The sequence below is a fragment of the Poromitra crassiceps genome (assembly GCF_964638095.1).
Source record: "Poromitra crassiceps genome assembly, chromosome: 14".
NCBI lineage: Eukaryota > Metazoa > Chordata > Actinopteri > Beryciformes > Melamphaidae > Poromitra > Poromitra crassiceps.
Genome location: NC_139633.1, coordinates 39,715,981 through 39,742,693, shown reverse-complemented (window position 1 = coordinate 39,742,693; position 26,713 = coordinate 39,715,981). Strand labels below are relative to the sequence as shown.

General features: G+C 42.2%; 1 protein-coding gene across 1 annotated transcript; it reads right to left on the bottom strand.

Moving 5' to 3' along the window:
• Nucleotides 1-10,911: 10,911 nt before the first annotated feature.
• LOC310789190 (extracellular calcium-sensing receptor-like) lies at nucleotides 10,912-26,499 on the bottom strand (the record flags this gene model as incomplete). The annotated part of the gene is made up of 7 exons (XM_083650777.1): nucleotides 10,912-11,825; nucleotides 18,615-18,738; nucleotides 19,534-19,761; nucleotides 20,070-20,864; nucleotides 21,091-21,246; nucleotides 25,934-26,075; nucleotides 26,267-26,499. The coding sequence occupies 7 exons, from the start codon at nucleotides 26,497-26,499 to the stop codon at nucleotides 10,912-10,914; spliced, it is 2,592 nt and encodes an 863-aa protein (XP_083506903.1).
• Nucleotides 26,500-26,713: the final 214 nt, after the last annotated feature.

The window sequence follows — 26,713 nt, the reverse complement described above, 5'->3', positions numbered from 1 at the left end:
TTTTTCCATCTCACACACGGACCACTGGATGATGCACTTTTTCCCCTAACCCCTGAATGTCCATACGGAGAGCGGGCTGGCCAAGTTGACAGACGAAGCAGCGGATACCGGGCTCGTCTGCTCAAGCGCGAGCTGTTCCCCGCAACGCCAAGGCCAACACAAACGGCAAGCCGTGGGTAAGCAAACACCCCTTAGGTAGAACTGCATTCACCCAGGTAGGCTTATTTTCACGTTAAATGCACACGTAGGGAAGCGACAGTTTACGGGCTAATTAACCTTATTGGGGAAAATAGGAAGTAGTACGAGCTAGGTTAGTTAGCAGCGTAACAAGTGGGAACGCGTCCGGGATTTGAACATTTGTTATCTGCGCGTGTTGGTAAGGTGTGTATGGTTTTTAAGGTGGTATATGTGTGGTATCGTTGTGTGGTGTTGTGTGCTCCGTTTTTGACTCGCGTGTGTTGCATGTTGTTGGCTATTAGCTTGCTAGGCCTAGACAGTGTGGGCTACGGTGGCTAATGCTATAGGCTAACGTGTGCTCTGTTGTGCGTGTGTGGTCCTTTGTTGCATAGCGCTGTTTGCGTGTAGTGGTGCACATGGACACTGTTTACTGCGCTAGAGTCTTGCAGTAGCGTGTGTGGTCGTGTCCTTTGTAGCTGGTGTGCGCCGCTTTTGTTGGGTGCGTTTTGAGCGGCTTGTGCTGCTAATGTGCTGGAATGGTGAGTTTATATATCTTTGGTTGGCTGTGTCAGATTTGGATGTGATTGGTTTTGCTGATACTAGTTTTGAGTTGTGGGGCATTGTGGAATGCTATTCATAACACGTTTTTCTATCAGTATTTGATGTTGCTTTTCTGGTGACTTGATTCACATAGCCTATCTGCCTGTCTGTTTCATTGTGTATAAAGCACTAGTTTAAAATGTAATTCGATCCAGAGGAGTTTCTTGACATTGATGTGACGCGCGCGCGCTTGACTAAACTTGATAAATCTAAGCTATGGAAGTTAATGGAGCTCTTAGAATTAGAGGCCCCGGAGGATGCAAAGAAACCAAAGCTCATGGAATGTATAATGGTTCATTGTGATCCTGAAGAGAGAGAAAGAGAACGGGTGCGCCTGGAGAGGGAGAGAGAGATGGAACGTGTGCGCCTGGAGAGGGAGAGAGAGATGGAACAGGTACGCCTAGAAGGAGAGAAGGAGAGAGAGCAGGCACGTTGGGAAAGTGACAGGGAATTACAGCGTGATAAAATGAAAATGGACTTTGAGTCTCAAAAGTGGGAACATGAGAAAATTAAACTCAATCTTGAGAAAGCTAGGATTGCTTTGGATCGACAAAGTCAGGAGCAGAAAGCAATTTTTGATGTGAACAAAAGCTTTTCCTTGGTGCCCAAGTTTGACCCTGAGAAGGAAGAACTATTTTTTGAGATGTTTGAAAAAATCGCTCTGCAGCGAAACTGGCCTAAAGGAGAGTGGGTGACCCTTATACAGGGCTCACTAGTAGGGAAAGCCCAAGGAGCCTATGTTGCTCTGGAACTTAGACACATTGATGATTATGATGTAGTCCGGCAGGCAGTATTAAAAGCTTATGAGCTGGTTCCAGAAGCGTATAGACAGCGATTTAGAACAGAGAGAGTAGAACCAGGACAGACATACTTGGATTTTGCACGACAGCAGGAGGCAGCTTTTGATAAGTGGCTGAGAGCCAGCGAGGTGTATGACTTTAAGGAGCTGCGCGAGTTAATCGTGCTAGAACAGGTTAAGCAGAGTCTGCCGAGAGTCATGCAGACATATTTAAATGACCTGGAAGTCAAAACCGTATCTAAGGCTGCTGAAGCATCTGATAATTATGTCCTGATTCATAAAGAGTCTTGGCGTGACAAACCCAGTGGTCAGGTTAAAAGGACAGGGGAGTTTGAGAAACGATCCACTGAGAGGAGCGGTGGTAGTTGGCGCCCTCCTCCCCCTGTGCATTTACAGCATGGTGGGCGATATCAGCATAAGTCTTCTCCTTTCCCAGGAGATATAATCTGCCATTATTGTCACAAACCTGGTCACATGAAGTCACGTTGTCCAGCTCTCCAAAAGAGAGAGACTCCTAGAGGAGATGGTCGCTCTGTCCCCTGCAATCTAATTGGTGTGAGTCCAGCCCAAAAACAACACACTGGACACTGTTAGTAAAATAGGCGTTACAGAAACAGTTGGTAAAGCCGACTTGAAAATGTTTGATGGTTTCTTGTCTGACGGCAACGTTGCAGTTGAGGAAGGGGTAGTCGAAACACCGGTTACAGTTCTCAGAGACACAGCGTCCGGTCAGTCTGTCATGGTTGCGGGTACGATAGATTTACCTGAGGCTGCTGCCCTGGGGACTTTTGTGCCCATTCAAGGTTTTGGAGGAGCGTTTAGCGCTGTTCCTCTTTATAGAGTTTTCGTCAGGACAAACATCTTTGTTGGATATGCACCTGTGGCGGTGGCGCCCGAACTTCCAGTGAAGGGTGTGGCTTTCCTGTTAGGGAATGATTTGGCCCATACACATGTAGTAGTGATCCCGAAGACGGAAATACAGCAAGGCAGCCAACCACGCTGTAGCAGCGGGGCAGGGCGTTTATCGCTCATGTTGGTGTGTAGGGCCCGTCACACGGTCACTCAAGTCACCTGGTTTTGGTCCCAACTGGGTTACATACATAGTGTTACGATGGCGCCGGGAGAAGGCGACTCGCTAGGGAGCTCTAGTGACTTCATAGACAAATAGGCTTGTATTCCAGTGTAAACGCGTTTTGTTTTGATTTCGTTGCTTCGACTCGCTTTGTAAATACCTATTGTATATAACAGTGTTCTGAATAGTATAGATAGTGGCGTCTTCGCACTTTTCTTTGCAAGAAACTGCGACGCCGGGGACCCGCTTTGCCCGCTTTGTCCGCTCGCACACAAAAAACAACAACAAACAACAGCCCCGCGCCCCCGCCATGGAGGCAGAGAACGGAGGCACGGACACCAGCGGATATAACACGGAAATCAGCGACGGAATAAAATACAACAGGGACGCGCTGATCAAAATCAGGAAAGAACGGATATATTCCAACAGCAACTGGCAAGCTCCAGATCTTACGGATTTTCCTGAACTCAAAAAACAACGCAGGAGGAGGGGGAAGAGAGGAGGGCTTCTCACCCGCTTGAGGAAGCGCGCGGATAAACCACCTCTCCCCAGCCTACTTCTGGCAAATGTTCAATCGTTGGAAAATAAACTTTGTGAACTAAGAGCACGTGCAAAATACCAAAAAGACATAGCGCGATGCAATGTTCTGTGCCTAACGGAAACCTGGCTTACTCCTGACACAACGGACCACTCTATCGCGTTACCAGGATTCAGTGTATTCAGAGGAGACAGAAACGAACGATCCGGTAAGAAGAAGGGAGGGGGCGTTTGTCTTATGATTAATGAAAACTGGTGCGTGAACAACACAGTCATAGGAAGATACTGCTCGGAGGACCTTGAATATGTAATGCTCCAATGCGTGCCGTTCTGGAGTCCTCGAGAATTCAGTACAGTAACCGTGATGGGTGTATACATCCCCCCACAGGCAAACACCACGGCTGCGCTGAAAGAGCTGCAACGAGCGATCAGCGCACATGAGACAAAACAACCGGAAATGGCCCTGGTAGTGACCGGGGATTTTAACAAAGCAAACCTGAAAGGAAGAATGCCCACGCTGCACCAGCATGTTCACTTCCCCACTCGAGGCAATAACACACTGGATAAATGTTATACAAATATCCGCCACAGCTACAAGGCCGTACCCCGTCCACCCTTTGGCAAATCAGATCACGCCTCCATTCTGCTGTTGCCCAGGTATCAACACAAACTGAAAAAACAGCCCCCAGCATTCCGAACCGCCCACTGCTGGTCAGACCAATCAGACGACATCCTGAGGGACTGTTTTGACCAAGTAGCATGGGAGGAGTTCAGAGTGTCAGGAGACCTGGGCGCGTACGCAGAGACGGTGTCATGCTTCATTAAGAAGTGTACCGACGACATAGTCCCGACAAAGAAAGTCAAAATAATGCCCAACCAGAAACCCTGGATCAACAGCGAGGTCAAGGCTGCCCTGCACGCCAGGACCACCGCCTACAGTTCAGGCACACCAGATCAATACAAGCAGGCACAATATGCCCTCCGGACTGCTATTAAAAAAGCACAGAGAGACTACGGAAGGCAGCTGGAGTCAAAACTGGACACCAACAACCCCAGACACCTGTGGAAAGGCCTCCATGCTGCTACAGACTTCAAAGAGGTGAAACGACAGAACCCCACCCACCCTACCGGATAAACTCAACGCGTTCTACACTAGATTCGACCCCTCTGTCAGAGCGCCTCCCATACACCCCCCCCCCCCTCCCCTCCCCCACCCCTCTCCCACTCTCCCCCCCCATCACCTCCCTCCCTCCCCTCACCCCCCCCCCCTCCTCCCCTCCCCCCCCTGCCACCCCTCCCCCCTCACCACCCCCCCCCCTCTCCGTCCCCCCACCACCCTCCCCCCCCCCCGACCACCATCCCTCCTCCCCCCCCCGACCACCACCCTCCCCCCTCTCCCCCTCCCACCCCCCACCCCTCAGCACCCCTTCCCATTCACACCCAACCACCAACCCCCCCCCCACCCCCCAACCACCCCCCCCACCCCCACAGATCCAGACCGCCCTCTCATCATCACTGAGGATGAAGTGTGCCGGTCGTTCCTGCGTATCAACCCACGCAAGGCGGCCGGCCCGGACGGCATCCCCGGGCGGGTCCTCAAGGCCTGCGCTCACCAGCTGGCACCCGTATACACAGACATCTTCAACCAGTCCCTCTCCCTCCGACGAGCAGCAACAATCATCCCCATTCCCAAACAGCAAAAAGTGACCAGCCTCAACGACTGGCGCCCAATAGCCCTCACGCCAATAGCCAGCAAGTGCTTTGAGAAGCTGGTCATATCAAAGATCCGCCCCACACTCCCCCCGGACCACGACCCGCTACAATTTGCATACCGCCCCAACAGGAGCACAGCGGATGCAGTAGCACACGTGCTCCACACCGCCCTGTCCCACCTGGAGGGGAAGGACACCTATGTAAGAATGCTGTTCGTGCACTACAGCTCAGCATTCAACACCATAGTACCCTCCAGGCTGGTAAGCAAACTCAGGGATCTGGGACTAAACACGGCAATGTGCGACTGGATCCTGGATTTCCTGACAGACCGCCGCCAGGTGGTGAGGGTGGGCAACCTCACCTCCTCCCCACTGACCATTAGCATAGGAGCGCCCCAGGGGTGCGTCTCCAGCCCCTTCTGGTACGACCTCTACACCCACGACTGCGTGGCGACTCAAACTTCAAACACAATTGTGAAGTTTGCAGACGACACAGCGGTCGTGGGGCTGATCTCGGGGGGCGACGAGACGGCCTACAGAGAGGAGGTGGGGGTCCTGGAACAATGGTGCCAGGACAACCACCTCTCTCTGAACGTCTCCAAGACCAAGGAGATCATTGTAGACTACAGGAGAGGGGGGGGCGCACACCCCCCAATCACCATCAACGGCACAGTGGTGGAAAGGGTGGACAGCTTCAAGTACCTGGGAGTCAACATCCACCAGGACCTGACCTGGGCCGGCCACACCGCCACTGTTGTCAAAAAGGCCCAACAGCGACTACACGGACTCAGGCGCCTGAAGAAATTCGGGCTGAGGAAAGAAATCCTCGGGGACTTCTACAGAGGCACCATTGAAAGCCTGCTGACAGGCGGCTTCACCGCCTGGTACGGGAACTGTACCACCATGGACCGCAGAGCGCTACGGAGGGTGAGGCACGCGGCCCAGCACGTAACAGGAGGTGAACTGCCAGAACTGCACGAACTGTACAACCAGCGGTGCCTCAGGAGGTCCCTGAAGATCATCAAAGACACAAACCATCCCCACAACAGCCTGTTCTCCCTGCTACCCTCAGGGAGGAGATACAGGGTTCCAAAAACACGCACAAATCGCTTGAGGAACAGTTTCTTCCCGCAGGCCACGAGACTCCTTAATATGCACAAAATAGTGCAGTAGTCGTACCGTACCGTACTGCAGCTGCTACTATTACGGATATCTAACGTTTAATTGTAAATTTAAGTGTATGTTTAATAAGGTGCCTAACGTTTAATTGTAAATTTAAGTGTATGTTTAATAAGGTACATGCTATTTGCACATGTATGTATAAAACGTCGAATTTGGAATGTCTGAACACGTCTAACGTATGCACATGACATGTGCACCTATGTGCAATTAATATGCCACTGTCGTATAAGCCACCGACTTGTCTTATTGCTTATCGATGCCTATTTCTTATTGCCTTATTGCTGTCTTATTGCTTATTGATGCCTATTTCTTATTGCCTATTACTTATTGCTTGTTGCCTATTTGTACTATGTCGTAAACGGAGTCCACTGCACAAGAATTTCACACGTGGTACTTGTACCATGGAGTGACAATAAAAATCTTGAATCTTGAATCTTGAATAATTTTGTCTCCAACTCCCTGTGAAGTCGCGGAGACTAAGGCGTTAGAGGAGGAGTATCCAGAAGCGTTTCCAGTCTGTGTAGTCACCCGTTCACAGACAAAAGCTGTGGTAGATCCCACTATTAGTGGTGAGGATGATCTAGTAGAGGCGCCTGGGTCAGAGGGTCCTCCCTCAGTTGATTTAGCAGACACAGTCTTTGCAAAATGGTGTGGAGTGGAGGAGTTGCCCGTGTTGACTCGAGACACACTAGTTGCAGAGCAGGAAAGGGATCCCACTCTGAGCCCTCTCAGACAGACAGCTTCTACTCCTGAGGAGATTAAGAATCTGGCTGAGGTTTTTTTTCTTAAAGTTCTCATGAGAAAGTGGAGACCCCCGCATCAACCTGCTACAGATGAGTGGAGTGTACATGAGCAGATAGTCCTGCCTCAGGGCTATCGTGAGGAGGTGCTACGTTTGGCCCATGAAACACTGTTAGCTGGCCATTTAGGCATTAGGAAGACTCAGGCTAAGGTTATGAGACATTTCTATTGGCCTAAACTCCATCGAGACGTGGTAGCTTTCTGTCGTTCATGTCACCCTTGTCAGCTGGTAGGGAAACCAAACCAAAAAGTCCCTGTAGCTCCACTGACTCCTGTGCCTGTAGTTGAAGAGCCATTTTCTAAAGTAGTCATAGATTGTGTCGGCCCTTTACCTAAAACTAAGAAAGGTAATGAATTTTTGTTAACTATAATGCATGTCACCACAAGGTTCCCTGAGGCTGTTCCTTTGAGGAACATCAAAGCTAAAACTATCATAGAAGCATTAGTGGGGTTCTTTTCTCATTTTGGGTTGCCAAAGCAAGTGCAGCATGACCAGGGAACCAATTTTGTATCTGGAGTCTTTCAGGAGGTCATGTGTGAGCTTGGCATTTCGCAAGTAGTTTCTTCAGCATATCACCCTGTCCCAGGGAGCTCTTGAACGTGCTCATCAGACGTTAAAGACAATGATAAAGACATACAGCATTCAGTTTCCTGGAGATTGGGATGTAGCTCTTCCATTTTTGTTGTTCGCTATGAGAGATTCTGTGAGTGAGTCTACTGGTTTCACCCCCTTTGAACTAGTGTTCGGACATGAGGTTAGGGGTCCCCTGAAGTTGTTTAAGGAACAGTTACTCCAACCTGAGTCAAATACAACAACCATGTTGCAGTATGTGTCTGAATTTAAAAATCGTTTGTCGTCTGCTTGCCAGGTAGCTAGGTATAATCTTCTCCAAGCCCAGAACCGTATGAAGGCTCAGTTTGATCAGAAGGCCGTTGACCGCCGTTTTGCAGTTGGAGACCAAGTCCTTGCCTTGGTGCCACGGCGTGTATCTGGTCTGAGTGCATCCTTTTGTGGTCCATACACTGTGTTGAAAAAGGTGGGGGACAAACATTATGTCATCAGTACTGAGGGCAGACAAAAGTCTAGGTTGTGCCATATTAACCTGTTAAAGCAGTATCAGGGTCGTTCAAGTGGGCCATCTGTTGCCTCTGTAGCTATGGGGCAGTTGCCTGAGGAGGAGGTTAGTGGAGAGGTGGAAACTGTCGGGTCTTGTTGTCAATTTGCCAAAGTGTGAATTTGGGAAGGGGCAAGTTACTTATCTCGGACATCTTGGGTCAGGGAAAGGTGATGCCTCGTTGGGCTAAGGTTGAGGCCAACCTTGATCTTCCCCAACCTCAGAATAGACGAGCCATACTTAGAGTATTGGTCATGTGTGGACTCTATAGGAGATTTGTTCCTAACTTTGCTGCAGTCACTGAACCCTTGACTAATCTTCTTAGGAAAGACATCAAGTTTGTATGGACAGAAGCCTGTGAGCGTGCATTTGGAGGTGTGAAATCTATACTGGCATGTGAACCTGTGTTGCTTTGAAATACCTTTTAAACTTGCAGTGGATGCCTGTGACATTGGCGTGGGGGCCGTACTCTTACAAGCTGATGCAGATGGACTAGAAAGACCAGTGGCATATTTCTCAAAGAAGCTAAACAAACATCAGAAGGCTTATTCAACTATTGAGAAGGAAGCTCTGGGTCTTGTCTTGGCCGTTGAGCATTTTGAAGTGTATGTGTCTCATTCAGGTCGAGAGGTTGTGGTGTACACAGACCACAATCCTCTGTCTTTCCTAGCCAAGTTCAAAACATCAAACCAGAGAGTGTTCCGATGGGCACTGGCTTTGCAGCCGTACACGTTGGTTATACAGTACCTGGCAGGAAAAGATAACGTCTTGGCAGATGCCCTGTCTCGTATGCCAGTAGGGGAGCCTAGCTGAGCATTCCTTCTTCCAGTTTTGGTTTAGTTTGTACACTCACCTAGTGTTTTCCTTCCTGAGAGGAAGAGGATCATTTTGATATCTCTGATTTGATTTATGCAGCAGATATTACAAAATTGTATAGATAAGTTTACGTATAAATAAAAGAGGAGATGAAAGGAGGAAAATATACAAAAAAATCTATAAAATATGGTGTGGGTGTTACTTATTTTCTATATGTTTTCTTTTATGGGGTGAGACATGTTACGATATGGTATTTATTATGCGGGAGATGTGGTTCCGTTATGATTAGGTGTATTTTGGATAGAGTAGCGTGGTGAGAGGGATAGACTGACGTCACACAAAAGGGGTGGAGTGTTGTTTGATTAAGCCCCAGTGTCAAGCTGGCCTGTCTAGTTGCATAACATATCATTTGTAAATAAAATAGTAGTGGACCCAGGCAACTCCCGTGAGGGACCCCACAGTCCAGCCCCTGACTGCTCAATAAAGGACCATTGAAATATACCCACTGCACCATAGATGATAGATAGCTCCTGCTGAGGGTTTAAAACCATCTCTAATGAGTTTGGAAATTAAAATCACATCAAATGCAGCACTGAAGTCTAGCATCACTGCACCCACAATCATCGAGTTGTCAATTGATTCCAGCTATCTCACATAGCAGTGCAGGTGGAATGACCAGCGCTATAAGCATGTTACTGTAGTAGTTAAACCGTTTGCAGAAAAATAAGTTTGGATTTGTTCAAACACATTTTTTTCTAATAATTTGCTAAGTACAGGCAACATGCTGTTGGGACTTCAGAAAGTTGATTTTGTGTCTTTGGGAAATGGAATAATATTTCCCTCTTTCCATAATTCTGGACACATACTACTCAGACATCTATTGAAAATATGACAGATTGGCTTGGAAATGTGTGCACAAGGCCGGATTAACCATAGGGCAACCGGGGCAGGTGCCCTGGGGCCCTCGGGGTGAAGGGGCCCTCCAATTTTTTTTTTTTTTTGTCGGGCTCATGTTGGGCTCCACAGAACTATGACACAAAGCTAAGACCAATCAGGACAAAATAAAATGTGTTTCCAAGAAGATTAAGTCTGATGATTTAGTCTCATTGGATGCCTGTGGGCAAGTGGTGACCAGGGGCGCGGGAAGTGGGGGTGCTTGTGGTGCTGCGGCACCCTCTGCTGTTTTGTATTGGAAATGTAATGTCAATTATTTTTTCATCATTGTAAAGCCACAGCACAATGAAGAGGATATTAATGTGAAGATTAGCCTCTTCCTTTTGCTCTCAGAGTGCATCAGATTCATGCATTTTACTTTAAAATGTACAAAATTTCTTTGAAACCCCCCAGTCAGACAAATATCTTTATCCTGCTGGTGCTACCTCTTTGCAAAGCCTAGAATCGCCTATGAGTGAGTGAGAAACTGAATCTCAGAAACGGAATAATAACATAACAGTATAATACTAATGTTAATTGAAAATGAGATATTCCTCTAAATATGGCGAAAAAACATCCAAACATCCGGACGATGGGTAGGGGGGGCCCTGGGAGCTTCAGTGCCCCTGGGGGTGTTAATCTGGCTCTGTGTGTGCAGCAGATATTCTTAGAAGAGAGAATAAGCCAGCACAATAAATGTCCTTTCACAGTTTTAATCCATCATCTGGGCAGTAGCAACAATGGAGGTTTTAGCCCTTTCAGGACTTCTTCAGCATTGTGCTGTATAAGGCTGGAATGACAGCTATATACAACCATACCGGAAGTACATTCAATTATTCAATAAAGCATTTTACAAAAACACCAAAAACAAGAAGAATACATTTGTAAAGAAACACTGTTACACAAATGTTCCGTTTACAAGTTACACACATCATAGAAGACTCCATCAATAAACAATAACAAATATGTGTAGCATACAGACAGAGATGGGGGAAAAGTCATTGGGTTTGCAAGAGCTAGTTTGCCTGTCTGAGAAATGAACCTAAACAACTTGTTTTAATATAAACACATTTCATTCATCAATGCAATAGGGCCTATTGCATTAATGAATGAAAAGTGTTTTTATTGAAAGAAGTTCTTGTCATCCTACTATTTTATATTCACTTGTCAAGATGATTTTGATGGCATTTTACCCATCATGTTCTTTTTTGTATTCTTTTCTGGCTTCAATAAGATTATGTAACATTTTGGAATAAAAATACAGATTAGCAGTGCAAAACTGGAGGCCAGAATTGCAAATATCTCCACAGCAACACTGAACTTCCCTGGAGAGCTGACATACGCAGGGATAAAGGTAATCCAGACTGCACAGAATATCAGCATGCTGAAGGTGATAAATTTGGCTTCATTGAAATTATCAGGCAGGTTCCGAGCCAAAAAAGCTAGAAAGAAACATAACATAGCCAGGACTCCTATATACCCCAACACAGCCCAGAAGCCTACAGCTGAGCCTAATGCACATTCTAAGATGATTTTGTCTTTAAAGTGTTTAAAATTCTGGAAAGGAAAAGGAGGAGAGATAGTTAGCCAAAGTATGCAAATCAGGGCCTGTATGAGAGTGAAAGCCAGAACACTGAGTCTCTGCTGAGCAGGGCCGAACCATTTCATGATATTACTCCCTGGAAGTGTAGCCCTGAAAGCCAGTAACACCACCATAGTTTTCCCCAAAACACAAGACATGCAGAGGACAAAGGTGATCCCAAATGCTGTGTGTCGCAGCATGCAGGACCACTCAGAGGGCCGGCCGATGAAGGTCAGAGAACACAGGAAACACAGGGACAGGGAGAAGAGCAGCAGGAAGCTCAGCTCAGAGTTGTTGGCCTTGACTATGGGGCTGTTCCTGTGTCTGAAGAAGATGAAAGCCACCATAGCAGTCATGCAAGTTCCTAACAGGGCCGCCGCTGTGAGCAGTGCCCCCATAATCTCTTCATATGATAGAAACTCTGTGTCCTTCTTTTCACAGTCATCTCTTTTCTCGTTTGACCAGAATTCAGGATGGCATCGCTCACAGGTGATGGAATCTACAAGTTAAAATCAAAACAGATATTAGATTTCCTGACTAGCTCCCTTATTTTCCCACGGCGGTGGCAGCAGGACAGGCCGGGGTCAGAAGATGTCAAAGTCAGGACACTCACTCAGTCACTCATAGACATTTAGGGAAGGGGGCGGGGCTAGGGAATAGGAGCCATAGCGAGGGATAGGTAAGTGTCAAGTCGGGGTTTGACTGGTGGGTAGGGGGAGTGGCGAAGGGGGTTGTTGGTGGTGGGAGGGGGCGTGGTCAGGAAACAGGGTGGGACTAGGGAAGAGGGGCCGTAGCGAAAGCTGGTGTATCCATCAAGACACTGATCAATTTTTACAGATCCACCGTCGAGAGCCTCCTCAGGGGGAACATAACGGCTTGGTATGGAAGCTGTTCCATAGATGACCGTACTCTTATTGACAGAGTAGTGAGAACAGCTCAGAGGATCATTGGTGCTGATCTGCCTTCAGTAAAAGGCATCTATATTAAAAGGTGCCGTGACAGGGCCTTGAAAATAATCAGGGACCTCAGCCACCCTGGCAACGGTCTCATCACCCAGCTACCTTCAGGTAGACGCTACCGCTGGGAGCGCTGCCCTGACAGAACAACGAAGCACAAGGTTCGTACAAGTAGGCTGGTAAACAGCTTCTTCCCAGAGGCGGTACGATTCCTAAATAAATGAGTAGCACCAGTGCACTTTATCTTATACCTTATTGTTTGAAGTATTTTGTTGTTTTTATTACTCTATTTTATTCTATCTTTTATATCTCTTATCCGGGTCTTAATGTGCGGACTTGCTACTCGGAATAGCACTTAGCACATTGCACTTTATTGATTTGATCTGATTTTATTCATTTCGCTTACTTTTATTCCTTTTACAACCGTTGCACTGAGCCGACATGCTGACTGTACCCATGTTTTACCCTGTTCTTTTTTTTGTACTGTCCTATGTGTGCTGCTCTTATATTTTGTGTGTGGCTTGTGAACAAGAAATTCCAATGCATTTTGATGCAAATTTTAATGCAAATAGCAAAATAGACTTGAACCTTGAACAAGCAAATTGACGTGACCATACTAACCATATGGAAGCTAGACAATTTTTGTTTCTAAATAAAAGCGCCAATGTATTACTGCATGACTCACTACGGGTTAAAATTGACTTTTCGAAGCCACAACATTACGTTAATTTAAAACAGGTTTCTATGCAAATGTGTTCTTGATTTCTCTTTGGTAGTTGGGGTATTTCGGATCACACACACAAAACGGTTGCAATTGTATACTTTCATTTTGAAATTTGTAACGGGAAGTTTCGGTTTTATTCTTTCTGACTTAACCGTGAGCAACCAGCATACTATCGTCTTTGATGCTTCCCTCTATTATTCACGTGTGCCGTGGTATCAGAAATATCTATTGTATGAAGACGAGCTATTTGACTGCTTTTGGCTCATTGCCTCATAGTTTTTCATTTGATATTGATGGGATTCCACATGCATGTGTGAGTTGAGTTGAGTCGGGTCGTTGGACCAGTTTACACTACCCGACTCAACGCGAGAAATTCAAACATGTTTGATATAATCGTTGTGGCTTCGACTGGTGTCGGGAGGCAGTTTACACTTGACGATTAGAAATCTGTAGCCATAATACACTAACAGATTTTGCTGCTAATTGGCACAACAACTGCCCACAACAACTGCAGACTAGAGTCAACAAAGACAGACTGAGCCCAACTGGAAATCCTATGTAAAATCGGAGGGAAACTCTTGTAGTGTATTTTAAGCATTAGATGAAAAGCAGAGATAAACAGGCTTGCTGCATTGTCAGAGGAAATTTTGCCAGTGTAAGCTATTTCTATGGTGAAGGCTGTGATTCACGTTATTTTTTAGATAGTGTACAGATAGCTTTTATTTTGAAGGCTGGCTATGGAAGTGTTGTGTTGTGTTGATGGCAGAGCGCCTGAGGTGAATAATAAACCCTGGCGTCTCGTGTGGACTCGTCCAAAGTTGGAGTTGTCTCCGTCTTTCAGAAACAAAGATTTTGTTTATGGACTCCTTATTAGGATAGGGATTTGTGCTGACATGTGGGCATATGTGGTGTAAGGTTTAATGTTAACTGACAATGCATCTCAGGTGATGTTTAGGAGTAACGCAAAATTTATTTAACGAGTAGTGTAATGGATTACTTGCTCCAAGGAGTAATTAAGTAAAGTAAGCCATTCAATTTATTATACGGGTATATAAATTACACCGAAAATGACATTTGTAAGGTCACAGTAGGGCTGTCTTCTAAAAGTCGATGATTTGATCAGTCGAGAGACCCCTGAGTCGATGGATTTTCCTCAAGTCGAGCAGTCATGTTTATTTTCTCTCCCTCCCCTCCAGTCAGTGTGGTGTGCTGTGCTCTTAAAATACTGAACACAACTGGATTTTTTGCTGCAGCCAAACACAGCGTCCTCTCCCTCTCCCTCTCTCCCTCTCTGCACAATTGTGATTTGCAGTGGTTCTCAACGTGGGGTCCGGGTCCTCTGTCTGGGCCTGGAGTATTTCGGAGGGTGGGGGTTCTTAAAGGGACAGGACCTAAAACAGGGCGTTTCAGACAGAGGGTGAACTGAAGGGGGCAGTGAGAGCCAGTACAAGATAAACAATGAGTTTTTTTAACTATGAATGATGCAATAAGTTACTCTACTGGTAGTCTCGGTTTCTAGACGTTTGGTGAGTGGCGCCAACAGCGCCACCTAACCACCAAATGTCTGGGAATGTACTGTTCCAAATCTGGTTCATTGAGCCCGGCGAGAACGGCCCGGCAGCACACACGCCTACATTTATTATTAGAATTTTATATGGTATGTAATGTTTCATAGTTCCAATAGAGCAAGACACTGATGTCTGGGAATGTACTGTTCCAAATCTGGTTCATTGAGCCCGGCGAGAACGGCCCGGCAGCAGACACGCCTACATTTATTATTAGAATTTTATATGGTATGCAATGTTTCATAGTTCCAATAGAGCAAGACACTGATGTGCTGCAAAGAGAGTTTATACCTGTTGTTTATTTTACAATAATTTCTCCTACCCGGAAGTGGTCCGCTTGGCACTGTGAAGTAATCAGCAGGACTATGTAATGTTAGGCTCGGGAGTCTGGCTTATCGCTGGGGGAAAGACCTCTAGCCGCCGGGGCCGGATGAAACACGTCCTATTAACAGGTTATGTTTGTTTCCAAGTGATTAATATGTTTCTCTGCAAACGCTGCGATGTTTTGCGAGATACCGGTTCTGCATGAGCGTCACTGCCCCCAGAAAGCAGGCCCGCCCACAACACTCATGATTGGTTATCCGATGCAAGGCTTCCAACAGCACCACCTAACGTTATGAAAAGATTTAAATAGTAATATTCTCAGTCTTACAGTAGTGAAACGGATTAAGACTGAGAGCTGAGTCTACTCTACTGGAGGCCAACAATAAAATAATAATACATTATATTAGCAAAATATGGGCCCTTTAAACAAAACGATACACAGAACGTCTGCCCGTGTGTCTTTTACGGGTATAGTGTCCTCCTCGCTGGGGAGGTACAGACAGAGAGCAGGATAAAGGCGAATGGTGTTACGAGAATTACTCACAAGCTCGTTTTAATGCCTTTCCATTGGTTGCATTTTGTAAAACCCATACAGTCAGAGACGTGAAGCGTTATTACGGAACCCACTGCGGTTTTGGGCAGGCCATGCCTTGTGCCTGCTTACGCAGCAGTCAAGCACCGGGATTGGCCAGGCGCCCATGCTCTGTGAGCCAATGAGCCAGTGGGATGACTATTTATTTTGACAAGCTGTGGCTTCCTTGAAAAGTTGCGTGAAGGGTGACCAGTGGCATTGATTCATGACACGATGCTTTGTCTCTCCCCCACCTAAATTGATGTTATTTCTTATTTAGACTTATTTAGGTCTTATTAGTCTTCAGAAGAACTGTAGCCTATTGGACATGTCATTTAAAAGCAGTGGCAATGTCCTTTACACTTTAATTTGTTTATTCATGTAGGCTACATGTTGTTGTTTGAATGTTTAAAGGGTGACATAAAAAATAGGCTAAGAGCCTAATTTAAAAAATAAATATGTCTCATTCAGACTCCATTATCCCGACGTCGAGTTGACTGTTAATATATTCTAAAATGATAGAATAGTGGAATATTCGTATTGGACAGTCGAATCCGAGTCGACTGGCAGAATCCTAAGTCGATGACAGCCCTAGGTCACAGTGACCTTTATCTTTAAGCTTTGACCACCAAAATCTAATCAGTTCATTCTTGAGTCCAAGTGGACGTTTGAGCCAAATGTGACGAAATTACATCAAGGCGTTGATGAGATAAAATGTATGATGCCTATTAGTTATTCGTTATCTACAACTAATTTACATGCTATAATCACATAATGCAACTCAACCATTTTCTATGAATCAGAACAAGACTTTGCAGTACTCCCAAATTTTATATTCAAGTGCACTGATGATGAACTCCTTTATTACTATAATTGTATTGTATATCAACATATAAATACTGGTATTATAGTTGAATATGTATTTGATTGCTGATATTGAATTGACAGGCGTTATGCATTAAATAATACTAGAGTACCTGTGGTGTTGCTGATTTCTCCCTCTGCACATGGTATACAGTCATAGCAGCAGACCGGCTAATCAAAATCTAATCAGTTCATTCTTGAGTCCAAGTGGACGCTTGATAACCTTGCTTGCAAGATGGATAACCTTGCGAGATCAAAAGAGATTCTTTCGACGTATCCATCTTGTCATGCACAGGCAGTTAAGATGATTGGTCGAACCATGCCGGCCCGACGAATCAGCGGCAGCCGTAGGCGGGCTCAGGCTCGTCTGGGCAAGTAGTGGGTACATGGTCTTTGTAGTTCTTTTCACTCGTCAACATGGCTGCCGCCGCGGAAATGACAGGCAGTCTGAATGAAATTGAATGTAACGTTCCCAATTCTATGTATTAAATTCTAAAAAACGACCCTCAACATTTGGGAAGGCTAAGCCACACAACTAGTTTGTTATAATCTAACTAAATGCTTCGAAGGTGACTTTAAGACCGTGAGGACTCAATCAATGATGAATACCACGGAGATCAGGCACAGGCACCTTCGGCGATCTTATTGGTTGAAGTTAACACCCACCAGCGGTGATAGACAGATGGGTCATCCAATCACCTGCCAAGTCGCTTGGAAAAAGTGCCCGCCTCCGTCAGCGGGTCTGGTTACTGCATTCCCAGATCGACTGGTTTAGTGAAACGTATGTGGAGCTATACCGTCCATCTGGCAGCGTCAGGTTAGACGCTTGAGCCAAATGTGATGAAATTCCGTCTCACTCGGTGTGTGTGTGTGTGTGTGTGTGTGTGTTGTCAATGGAAATCTCAGAGAGGTCTTCCTCCTAGAGGTTGGCTGCACCTTTGACCACAGCCTAGAGGAGGCCTTTCTGACCAAGATGTTAAAGTATCAAGAGCTGAAGCAGACCATTTCACAGCTGGGCTACAGAAACTTTTAGTTTTCATATTTGGTAGCCTGGGTCATGTTCACAAACTGGTTGTGAGAGGCCTCCAGATGGCTGGACTACCTAAGAGAAGTGCCAAACAGCTAGCAAGGTATTGCTCAGTCTCTGCTATTATTGGTAGCCGCTCAATATGGAGAAGGTGCTGCTTTTTGTATCCTTGAAGTGGATACTAACCAATATCTAGTTTTACAGTATATCGGTGTATTTGTCAATTTGCCACTGCCATCACCCTGTGTGGTGTTCCTTTATTTTTTTGTATGCATTATTGTGGTTGCCAACTAGGCACTTTTGTAACTAACTGTCTCCCAGCATCTGACTGCATTATTAGTGTTTATGTCCTTTGTACTCTGTATTTATGTGGACATAAATAAATAATTTAAATGTGTGTGTGTGTGTGTGTGTGTGTTTGTGTGTGTGTGTGTGTGTGTGTGTGTGTGTGTGTGTGTGTGTGTGTGTGTGTGTGTCGCATTACAGTCTGCACCTCGGCCCGCCTCCGCTCGCCCCTTGCTTGCAGGCTCCTCCACAACTCCTCTCCTCTGTTCCTGCTCTCTTTGACGCCTAGCAGGCTCAAAATTATGAGGCTGAGGCCCATCATATGCATGTGCATAAATATTTACTACCTCCTCTTCCTCCTGAAAACCGGCGTTAACATCCATAGTGTGTGACTGACAGCCCTGACCTAAGTGACGACAGACAGAGGGACAGACGGGCATGCCTGGTGACTCCCCTTTCTTACGTCACAGCTTTGGGGTCCAATATTTCAAAATAAAAGCACAAAAAGTAACTGTAGTGTATATGTAAGTGTCCTAATGTGAAAATCCAGTTCCTCCATAATTCACCTACACATTGACTGATTGGGGTCTCTAACCTGCACCATGCTCTTTAAGCTTTGACCACCAAAATCTAATCAGTTCATTCTTGAGTCCAAGTGGACGTTTGAGCCAAATGTGACGAAATTCCATCAAGGCGTTCATGAGATAAAATGTATGATGCATATTAGTTATTCGTTATCTACAACTAATTTATATGCTATAATCACATAATGCAACTCAACCATTTTCTATGAATCAGAACAAGACTTTACAGTACTCCCAAATTTGATATTCAAACGCACTGATGATGAACTCCTTTATTACTATAATTGTATTGTATATAAACATATAAATACTGGTATTATATTTGAATATTTATTTGATTGCTGATATTGAATTGACAGGCATTATCCATTAAATAATACTAGAGTACCTGTGGTGTTGCTGACTTCTCCCTCTGCGCATGGTATACAGTCATAGCAGCAGACTGGCTTTCCTTTCTGGAGGACCTTACGGGTTCCTGGGGGACAGCTCTCACTGCACACTGACACAGGCACCTGCATGAACAAAAAGCAGTATGAGATACACTTTGATATACTGTTGTCTTTACATGACACCATTTGGAATTCTGATGAAATTGACATTACGATACAATAATCCCATTCCATGAGTGATCATACGGTATTAAATAATAATTACATTTTTTGTACACCCTGGTCCTTATTTCCATCTTTAAATATGATGTTTAAGTCACCCTGACAACTTCGGTTTGATTAGCAGCAGCAGAAACGATAATCAGTTTGAACTGCAACCTGAAAACGAGGAAAATGGGGCATCTGAAATGATTGTATTTATGTCTAGTCAAAAGCTTATTCCGACACACAGCGGCTCATTATGCTTATTATATAATAGAGAGAATATGAATTAGTGATGTAACGTACCCCCGTGCTGCCGACAGCCTGCTCTGTTTGCTGTCCATCACATAGATAGCACCTCCCGCTTTATGTCCCTCTGCTATTTGTAATCCATATGGTCTTATTCCATACGAGCGGCAATTGAATCGAAATGAATCGGCCATAATCTTGAAATCAGATCATATCTATAGGCTATGCAAGGCTGGCTGCTATACAACAGACTGATTCAACTCTGACCTGCCCCGGATGTGCTTCAGAAGAAGAAGAGAAGTGCTTCTGTTTGGTAACAGAAGAAGAAGAGAAAACCACAGATGAAGAAGAGAAGCACTGATTATCGTTTCTGCTGATGCAAATCAAAGTTGTCAGGGTGACCTAAAGATCATATTTAAAGCTGGAAATAAGGTCCAGGGTGTAAAAAAAACTGAATTCTCCTTTAACCTGTTCTGAGTTCTGTGCCCAAATTAAGGACTTAGTGTGCAGATTTAGCTGTTTTTCTGCAGGTAAAGATGCGTCGTAAAGACCAACGGTCACAAACTCCACACTGCCATTTTCGTCCGGCTGCCAGTTTATAATGTCATACTTTGCTGCTGGGTCTCCATTCTCATCAAAGTAAACATTCTCCCCCTCATTTGTCTTGAACTGAACCTTTTTTATGTGCTGCAAAATCTAAGCAGATACATATCACTTTACTTAGTCCATTAAATGTAAACCACCTTATTAATTAAGGCTCTGCAGAATGATGGACATGCAATAATATATTAAACAATACTGTAAAAAGCAGATGAGAAGAAAATCGTTTAATGAGAAGTACTTTACTTATTCCATTAAATGTAAAGCACCTCGTATTAGCTCTGCAGAATGATGGACATGCTATAATTCATTAAACAATACCATTAAAAATAAAAAAGCAAAAAAAAAATCTGGTCATGTGAAGCACATACTGTTGAAGTATCATTCAGGATTGATCAACTCACCGTGAATGGATCTGGCTGTACCTTGTTGCCACATATTTCTTTACAGCCAAGAACACTATGCAGTGCGTGAGCCACAGCATACACTGCTTTATAGACATTGTTAAATAAGGGCATGTATGACATATCAGTGAAACTGTTTTGCTGCACAGACAGATCTTCAGACCCTGTACAGTATCTCTGATTCCCTCCTGAGCCCTTCGTCTGCTTGAACCTACAATCAAACATGGTCTCCCAGAATTCTGTGAACAATTCATCACTAGATGAATTGAGTGGCTTTACATCCAAAATGAACTCTCTCATGCCTGTGACATGGGCCTTGGGGATGTTCAGCCCTATAGCACCATCCAGGATGTGGTGTCCATTCATAGTTACAATGTTGGGATCAATGATCCAGGACTCAGTGCCGACCCACTGGTACCCAGTCAGGTTGTGGGGGGCCATCTCCTGTATTAGTATTTCCAAATCAGTATAGTGGAGGAATGTAACAATCACCTGGGAAGTGGAAGCTTTGATAATGTCAATTATTATCTGTATTTTCTCTGGTGGATCTGTTCTAAAGAAGGATACAGAGTACTCTAGACAGATGCCCAGCTTTTGGGCCGTCTCTGTGAATATGGCCATGCCTTTGTTGCCATAATCACCACTGCTCCTAATTGCCCCGACCCAAGTCCAGCCAAAGTGCTTGACCAACTGGGCCAGACCTCTGCTCTGGTGGAAGTCACTGGGTATTGTTCTGAGGAAGGATGGGTACCGGACTTTGTCACTGAGACAAGCACAGGTGGCCCAGTGGCTGATCTAGGGAGTAGAAAGAAATTATAGATGAGGATGTAAATTCTAAAACAATGTACATAGGAAAACAGAGCACATTAACAGGAATTGCCTTCAAACTGCCTTTACTGTGAGAAGTCAGACAAATTGAAGTATAATAATTACTGTATTATCAACAAAATAAAACAAAATAAATAGATCAAACTGTAGCCAAAGTGATGATTATACAAAGAAAATAAAAAGTACTACCCACCAGTGGGATATGAAAAGGTCCAATGACAGTGGATATAGCCATGGAAGGAGAGGAGGAGGTCGGTCCTATAATGGCCTGCACTTGGGCTGGTCTGGTGCAGGGTGCATTGGAGGCTGTGGATACATCCTCATTACCATTAGCCAAGGCCAGTGCCACCCATACGGAAGAGGCATATATACACATATATGGACATACATCCGACACAAGGTCCACATATATGTCACCATACATGTACATGTATGCACTTTGCATACAAACCCACCTGAGATATATGCATATATATGTGAGGATCATATATGTGATCCAAATATAAATTGACATGTATGATCATATAGGCAATTAACATATATGAGTACTCCCATACATGTGATCATATATGCTCATGTAAGTAATGGACATATAGGATTATTCTAGCATATGTTTAGATATATGTACATATAAGCAATTAACATATAAGAATATTTCTACATATTTCCGCATATATGCAAATACAAGCAACACACATATATGTTATTCTCTTGCATATCAATATATGTGTGCATATGAGCATTAAACATATATGATTATTATTACGTATGTCAACATATATGCTCATATAATCAATTAACATATGCGGATGTTCGCATACATGTAATCATATATGTTTGTGTAAGCATTGAACATATAGGGTTAAACTTACATATGTCTACACATATGTGCATATCAGCAATTAACATATAAGAATGTACTTACATATGTAAGCATGTATGCTCATATAAGCAATTAACATATATGAGTATTCTCATACATGTGATCATATATGTTCATGCAAGTAATGGACATACAGGGTTATTCTTGCATATGTTTAGATATATGTACATATAAGCAATTAACATATAAGAATATTTCTACATATTTCCGCATATATGCAAATGCAAGCAACACACATATATGTTATTCTCTTGCATATCAAAATATGTGTGCATATGAGCATTCAACATATATGATTATTATTACGTATGTCAACATATATGCTCATATAATCAATTAACATATGCGGATGTTCGCATACATGTAATCATATATGTTTGTGTAAGCATTGAACATATAGGGTTAAACTTACATATGTCTACACATATGTGCATATCAGCAATTAACATATAAGAATTTACTTACATATGTAAGCATGTATGCTCATATAAGCAATTAACATATATGAGTATTCTCATACATGTGATCATATATGTTCATACAAGTAATGGACATACAGGGTTATTCTCGCATATGTTTAGATATATGTACCTATAAGCAATTAACATATAAGAATATTTCTACATATTTCCGCATATATGCAAATACAAGCAACACACATATATGTTATTCTCTTGCATATCAACATATGTGTGCATATAAGCATTAAACATATATGATTATTATTACGTATGTCAACATATATGCTCATATAATCAATTAACATATGCGGATGTTCGCATACATGTAATCATATATGTTTGTGTAAGCATTGAACATATAGGGTTAAACTTACATATGTCTACATATATGTGCATATCAGCAATTACCATATAAGAATTTACTTACATATGTAAGCATGTATGCTCATATAAGCAATTAACATATATGAGTATTGTCATACATGTGATCATATATGTTCATGCAAGTAATGGACATACAGGGTTATTCTATTATGTTTAGATATATGTACATATAAGCAATTAACATATAAGAATGTTTCTACATATTTCTGCGTATATGCAAATACAAGCAACACACATATATGTTATTCTCTTGCATATCAAAATATGTGTGCATTTAAGCATTAAACATATATGATTATTATTACGTATGTCAACATATATGCTCATATAATCAATTAACATATGCGGATGTTCGCATACATGTAATCATATATGTTTGTGTAAGCATTAAACATATATGGTTAAACTTACATATGTCTACACATATGTGCATATCAGCAATTAACATATAAGAATGTACTTACATATGTAAGCATGTATGCTCATATAAGCAATTAACATATGAGTATTCTCATACAAGTGATCATATATGTCCATGCAAGTAATGGACATACAGGGTTATTCTTGCATATGTTTATATATATGTACATATAAGCAATTAACATATAAGAATATTTCTACATATTTCCGCATATATGCAAATACAAGCAACACACATATCTGTTATTCTCTTGCATATCAAAATATGTGTGCATATAAGCATTAAACATATATGATCATTATTACGTATGTCAACATATATGCTCATATAATCAATTAACATATGCGGATGTTCGCATACATGTAATCATATATGTTTGTGTAAGCATTGAACATATAGGGTTAAACTTACATATGTCTACATATATGTGCATATCAGCAATTAACATATAAGAATTTACTTACATATGTAAGCATGTATGCTCATATAAGCAATTAACAAATATGAGTATTCTCATACATGTGATCATATATGTTCATACAAGTAATGGACATACAGGGTTATTCTCGCATATGTTTAGATATATGTACATATAAGCAATTAACATATAAGAATATTTCTACATATTTCGGCATATATGCAAATACAAGCAACACACATATATGTTATTCTCTTGCATATCAAAATATGTGTGCATATAAGCATTAAACATATATGATCATTATTACGTATGTCAACATATATGCTCATATAATCAATTAACATATGCGGATGTTCGCATACATGTAATCATATATGTTCGTGTAAGCATTGAACATATAGGGTTAAACTTACATATGTCTACATATATGTGCATATCAGCAATTAACATATAAGAATTTACTTACATATGCAAGCATGTTTGCTCATATAAGCAATTAACATATGAGTATTCTCATACATGTGATCATATATGTTCATACAAGTAATGGACATACAGGGTTATTCTCGCATATGTTTAGATATATGTACATATAAGCAATTAACATATAAGAATATTTCTACATATTTCCGCATATATGCAAATACAAGCAACACACATATATGTTATTCTCTTCCATATCAAAATATGTGTTCGTATAAGCATTAAACATATATGATTACTATTATGTATGTCAACATATATGCTCATATAATCAGTTAACATATGCGGATATTCTCATACGTGTAATCATATATGTTTGTCTACGCATTGAACATATAGGGTTAAACTTACATATGTCTACATATATGTGTAAATCAGCAATTAACATAGAAGACTTTACTTACATGTCAGCAGGTATGCTCATATAAGCAATTAACATTGAGTATTCTCATACATGTGATCATCTATGTTCATGTAAGTAATCCAGGGTGCAGCAGAGAGACTGGTTGGAGGGGGCGTGAACATTTCTCCAGAATTTGCATGGAAGTCCCATGATGCATTTGGGGCAGAGATTAGGGATCTAATATGGTTAATAACTCCACAGGATTTAATTTATGAAGCTTTTAAATTATATATTTGGAATCAGCTTTACGATGAGCTTCTAAATCATATATAATATATAATGTTTACACTAAAACCATAATATAGACTATGGGGCATTTTAATGACTCCACTGTCAAAAAACCCTTATTTTTCAATCTCATGCACACTGGACAAACCTTGAAAATATCCAGTAGTGCTGGAAGTCTTGCACAAAACTAACCATTTTTATGGTGGGTTTCACTTCTGAGATGTTGTTCAATCAAAAATAATTTGGAAAATTATATTTCTTTTAATTAAGAGATATGTGTTTTGATTCCATACATGTTCATATATTGTGATATATATGCACATATATCCTGGATATACAAAATAAAACATATATCTATGTATAGTTATTATTCATATATAGTTTTATATGTATTAACCATATATGCCCGTATAGTGTCAATGCATACAAATGTACATATAATTAATTGCCATATGTGTCCATATACAATCTATACATGTATGCACATATATAATTATATAGGACAAACATATATGGACCATATATGAAACGTTCCAATTCCATACGTGTTCATATATTGTGATATATATGCACATATATGCACATCTATCCTGGATATATAGGTGGATATATGTCGAATACAGATAAATACATACAGTTATACACAGGTAATAGTCATATATGTTCATATAAAATAAAACATATGTATGTATAGTTATTATTCATATATAGTTATATATGTGTTAACCATATATGCCCGTATACTGTCAATGCATACAAATGTACATATAATTAATTGCCATATGTGTCCATATACAATCTATACATCTATGCACATATATAATTATAAAGGACAAACATATATGGACCATATATGAAACGTTCCAATTCCATACATGTTCATATATTGTGATATATATGCACATATATGCACGCATATCCTGGATATATAGGTGGATATATGTCGAATACAGGTAAATACATACAGTTATACACAGGTAATAGTCATATGTGTTCATATAAAATAAAACATATATGTATGTATAGTTATTATTCATATATAGTTTTATATGTATTAAGCATATATGTCCGTATAGTGTCAATGCATACAAATGTACATATAATTAATTACCATATGTGTCCATATACAATCTATACATGTATGCACATATATAATTATATAGGACTAACATATATGGACCATATATGAAACGTTCCAATTCCATACATGTTCATATATTGTGATACATATGCACATATATGCACATATATCCTGGATATATATGTGGATATATGTCGAATACTTATATGAACATATACTACATGTATGTTTACTACATATATGTGTATATATGCCTCTTCCGTATGGGCACTCTTACTGCCCTTACAATTGAGTCACAGGAATCATAGATCTTGTAGCCCAGAAAGATGCCAGGCAGCAAGTCTGTGCTGTTGTTAATCTCCTCAATGGCAAAGAGCATAGCCTGAGCAAACTGGAACCCTGGGAGATACAAACTTGACCACGACAGTTATAAATAGTTATAGCCAGTATGCATACCTTGAAATGAAACATTAAAAGTGAAAACTATATGAAACATTTATTACAACTCACCATGACTTTAAAAAAAATCTATTTTGTAGATCTACCCAGCTCTTCTAATCTTCTATCTTACTTATGTCAAGCAGCTTGCTACAGTGTGATTTACCTTGTACACTGCAGTGGTGGTGGTCTGTACATGTAGGTGTCCTGTCTGTCTTTCCAGCTGGTGTGGAAATGAAAGATTCCCCCCAAAATAATGTCCCCATTCTTAGACAGCTGGGGGATCTCCGGCTCCCCTATCTGCCGACACACCGGCTCCTCAGCCACAGAGAGAGATGCCACCAGCAGCAGCTGCAGAAGGAGCCAACCCTGCTCTGTCCAGCTTTGGGTGGACATCATACTAAAGACTGTTATACACAAAGAGTGATGTGAATATACAGCACAAAATTGTGATGCAAATTTTTACCTACCTGTCAATCACAGCAACAGATGTGTACATGTCAGAAGCAAATTTCTGAAACATCATCCCTGGTCTGAAAAAATAAACGCTGCAAATTAATCGCACAAGAAGACAAAAAAGGATGTGTATAAGGACCTTAAGAGACAAACGGCA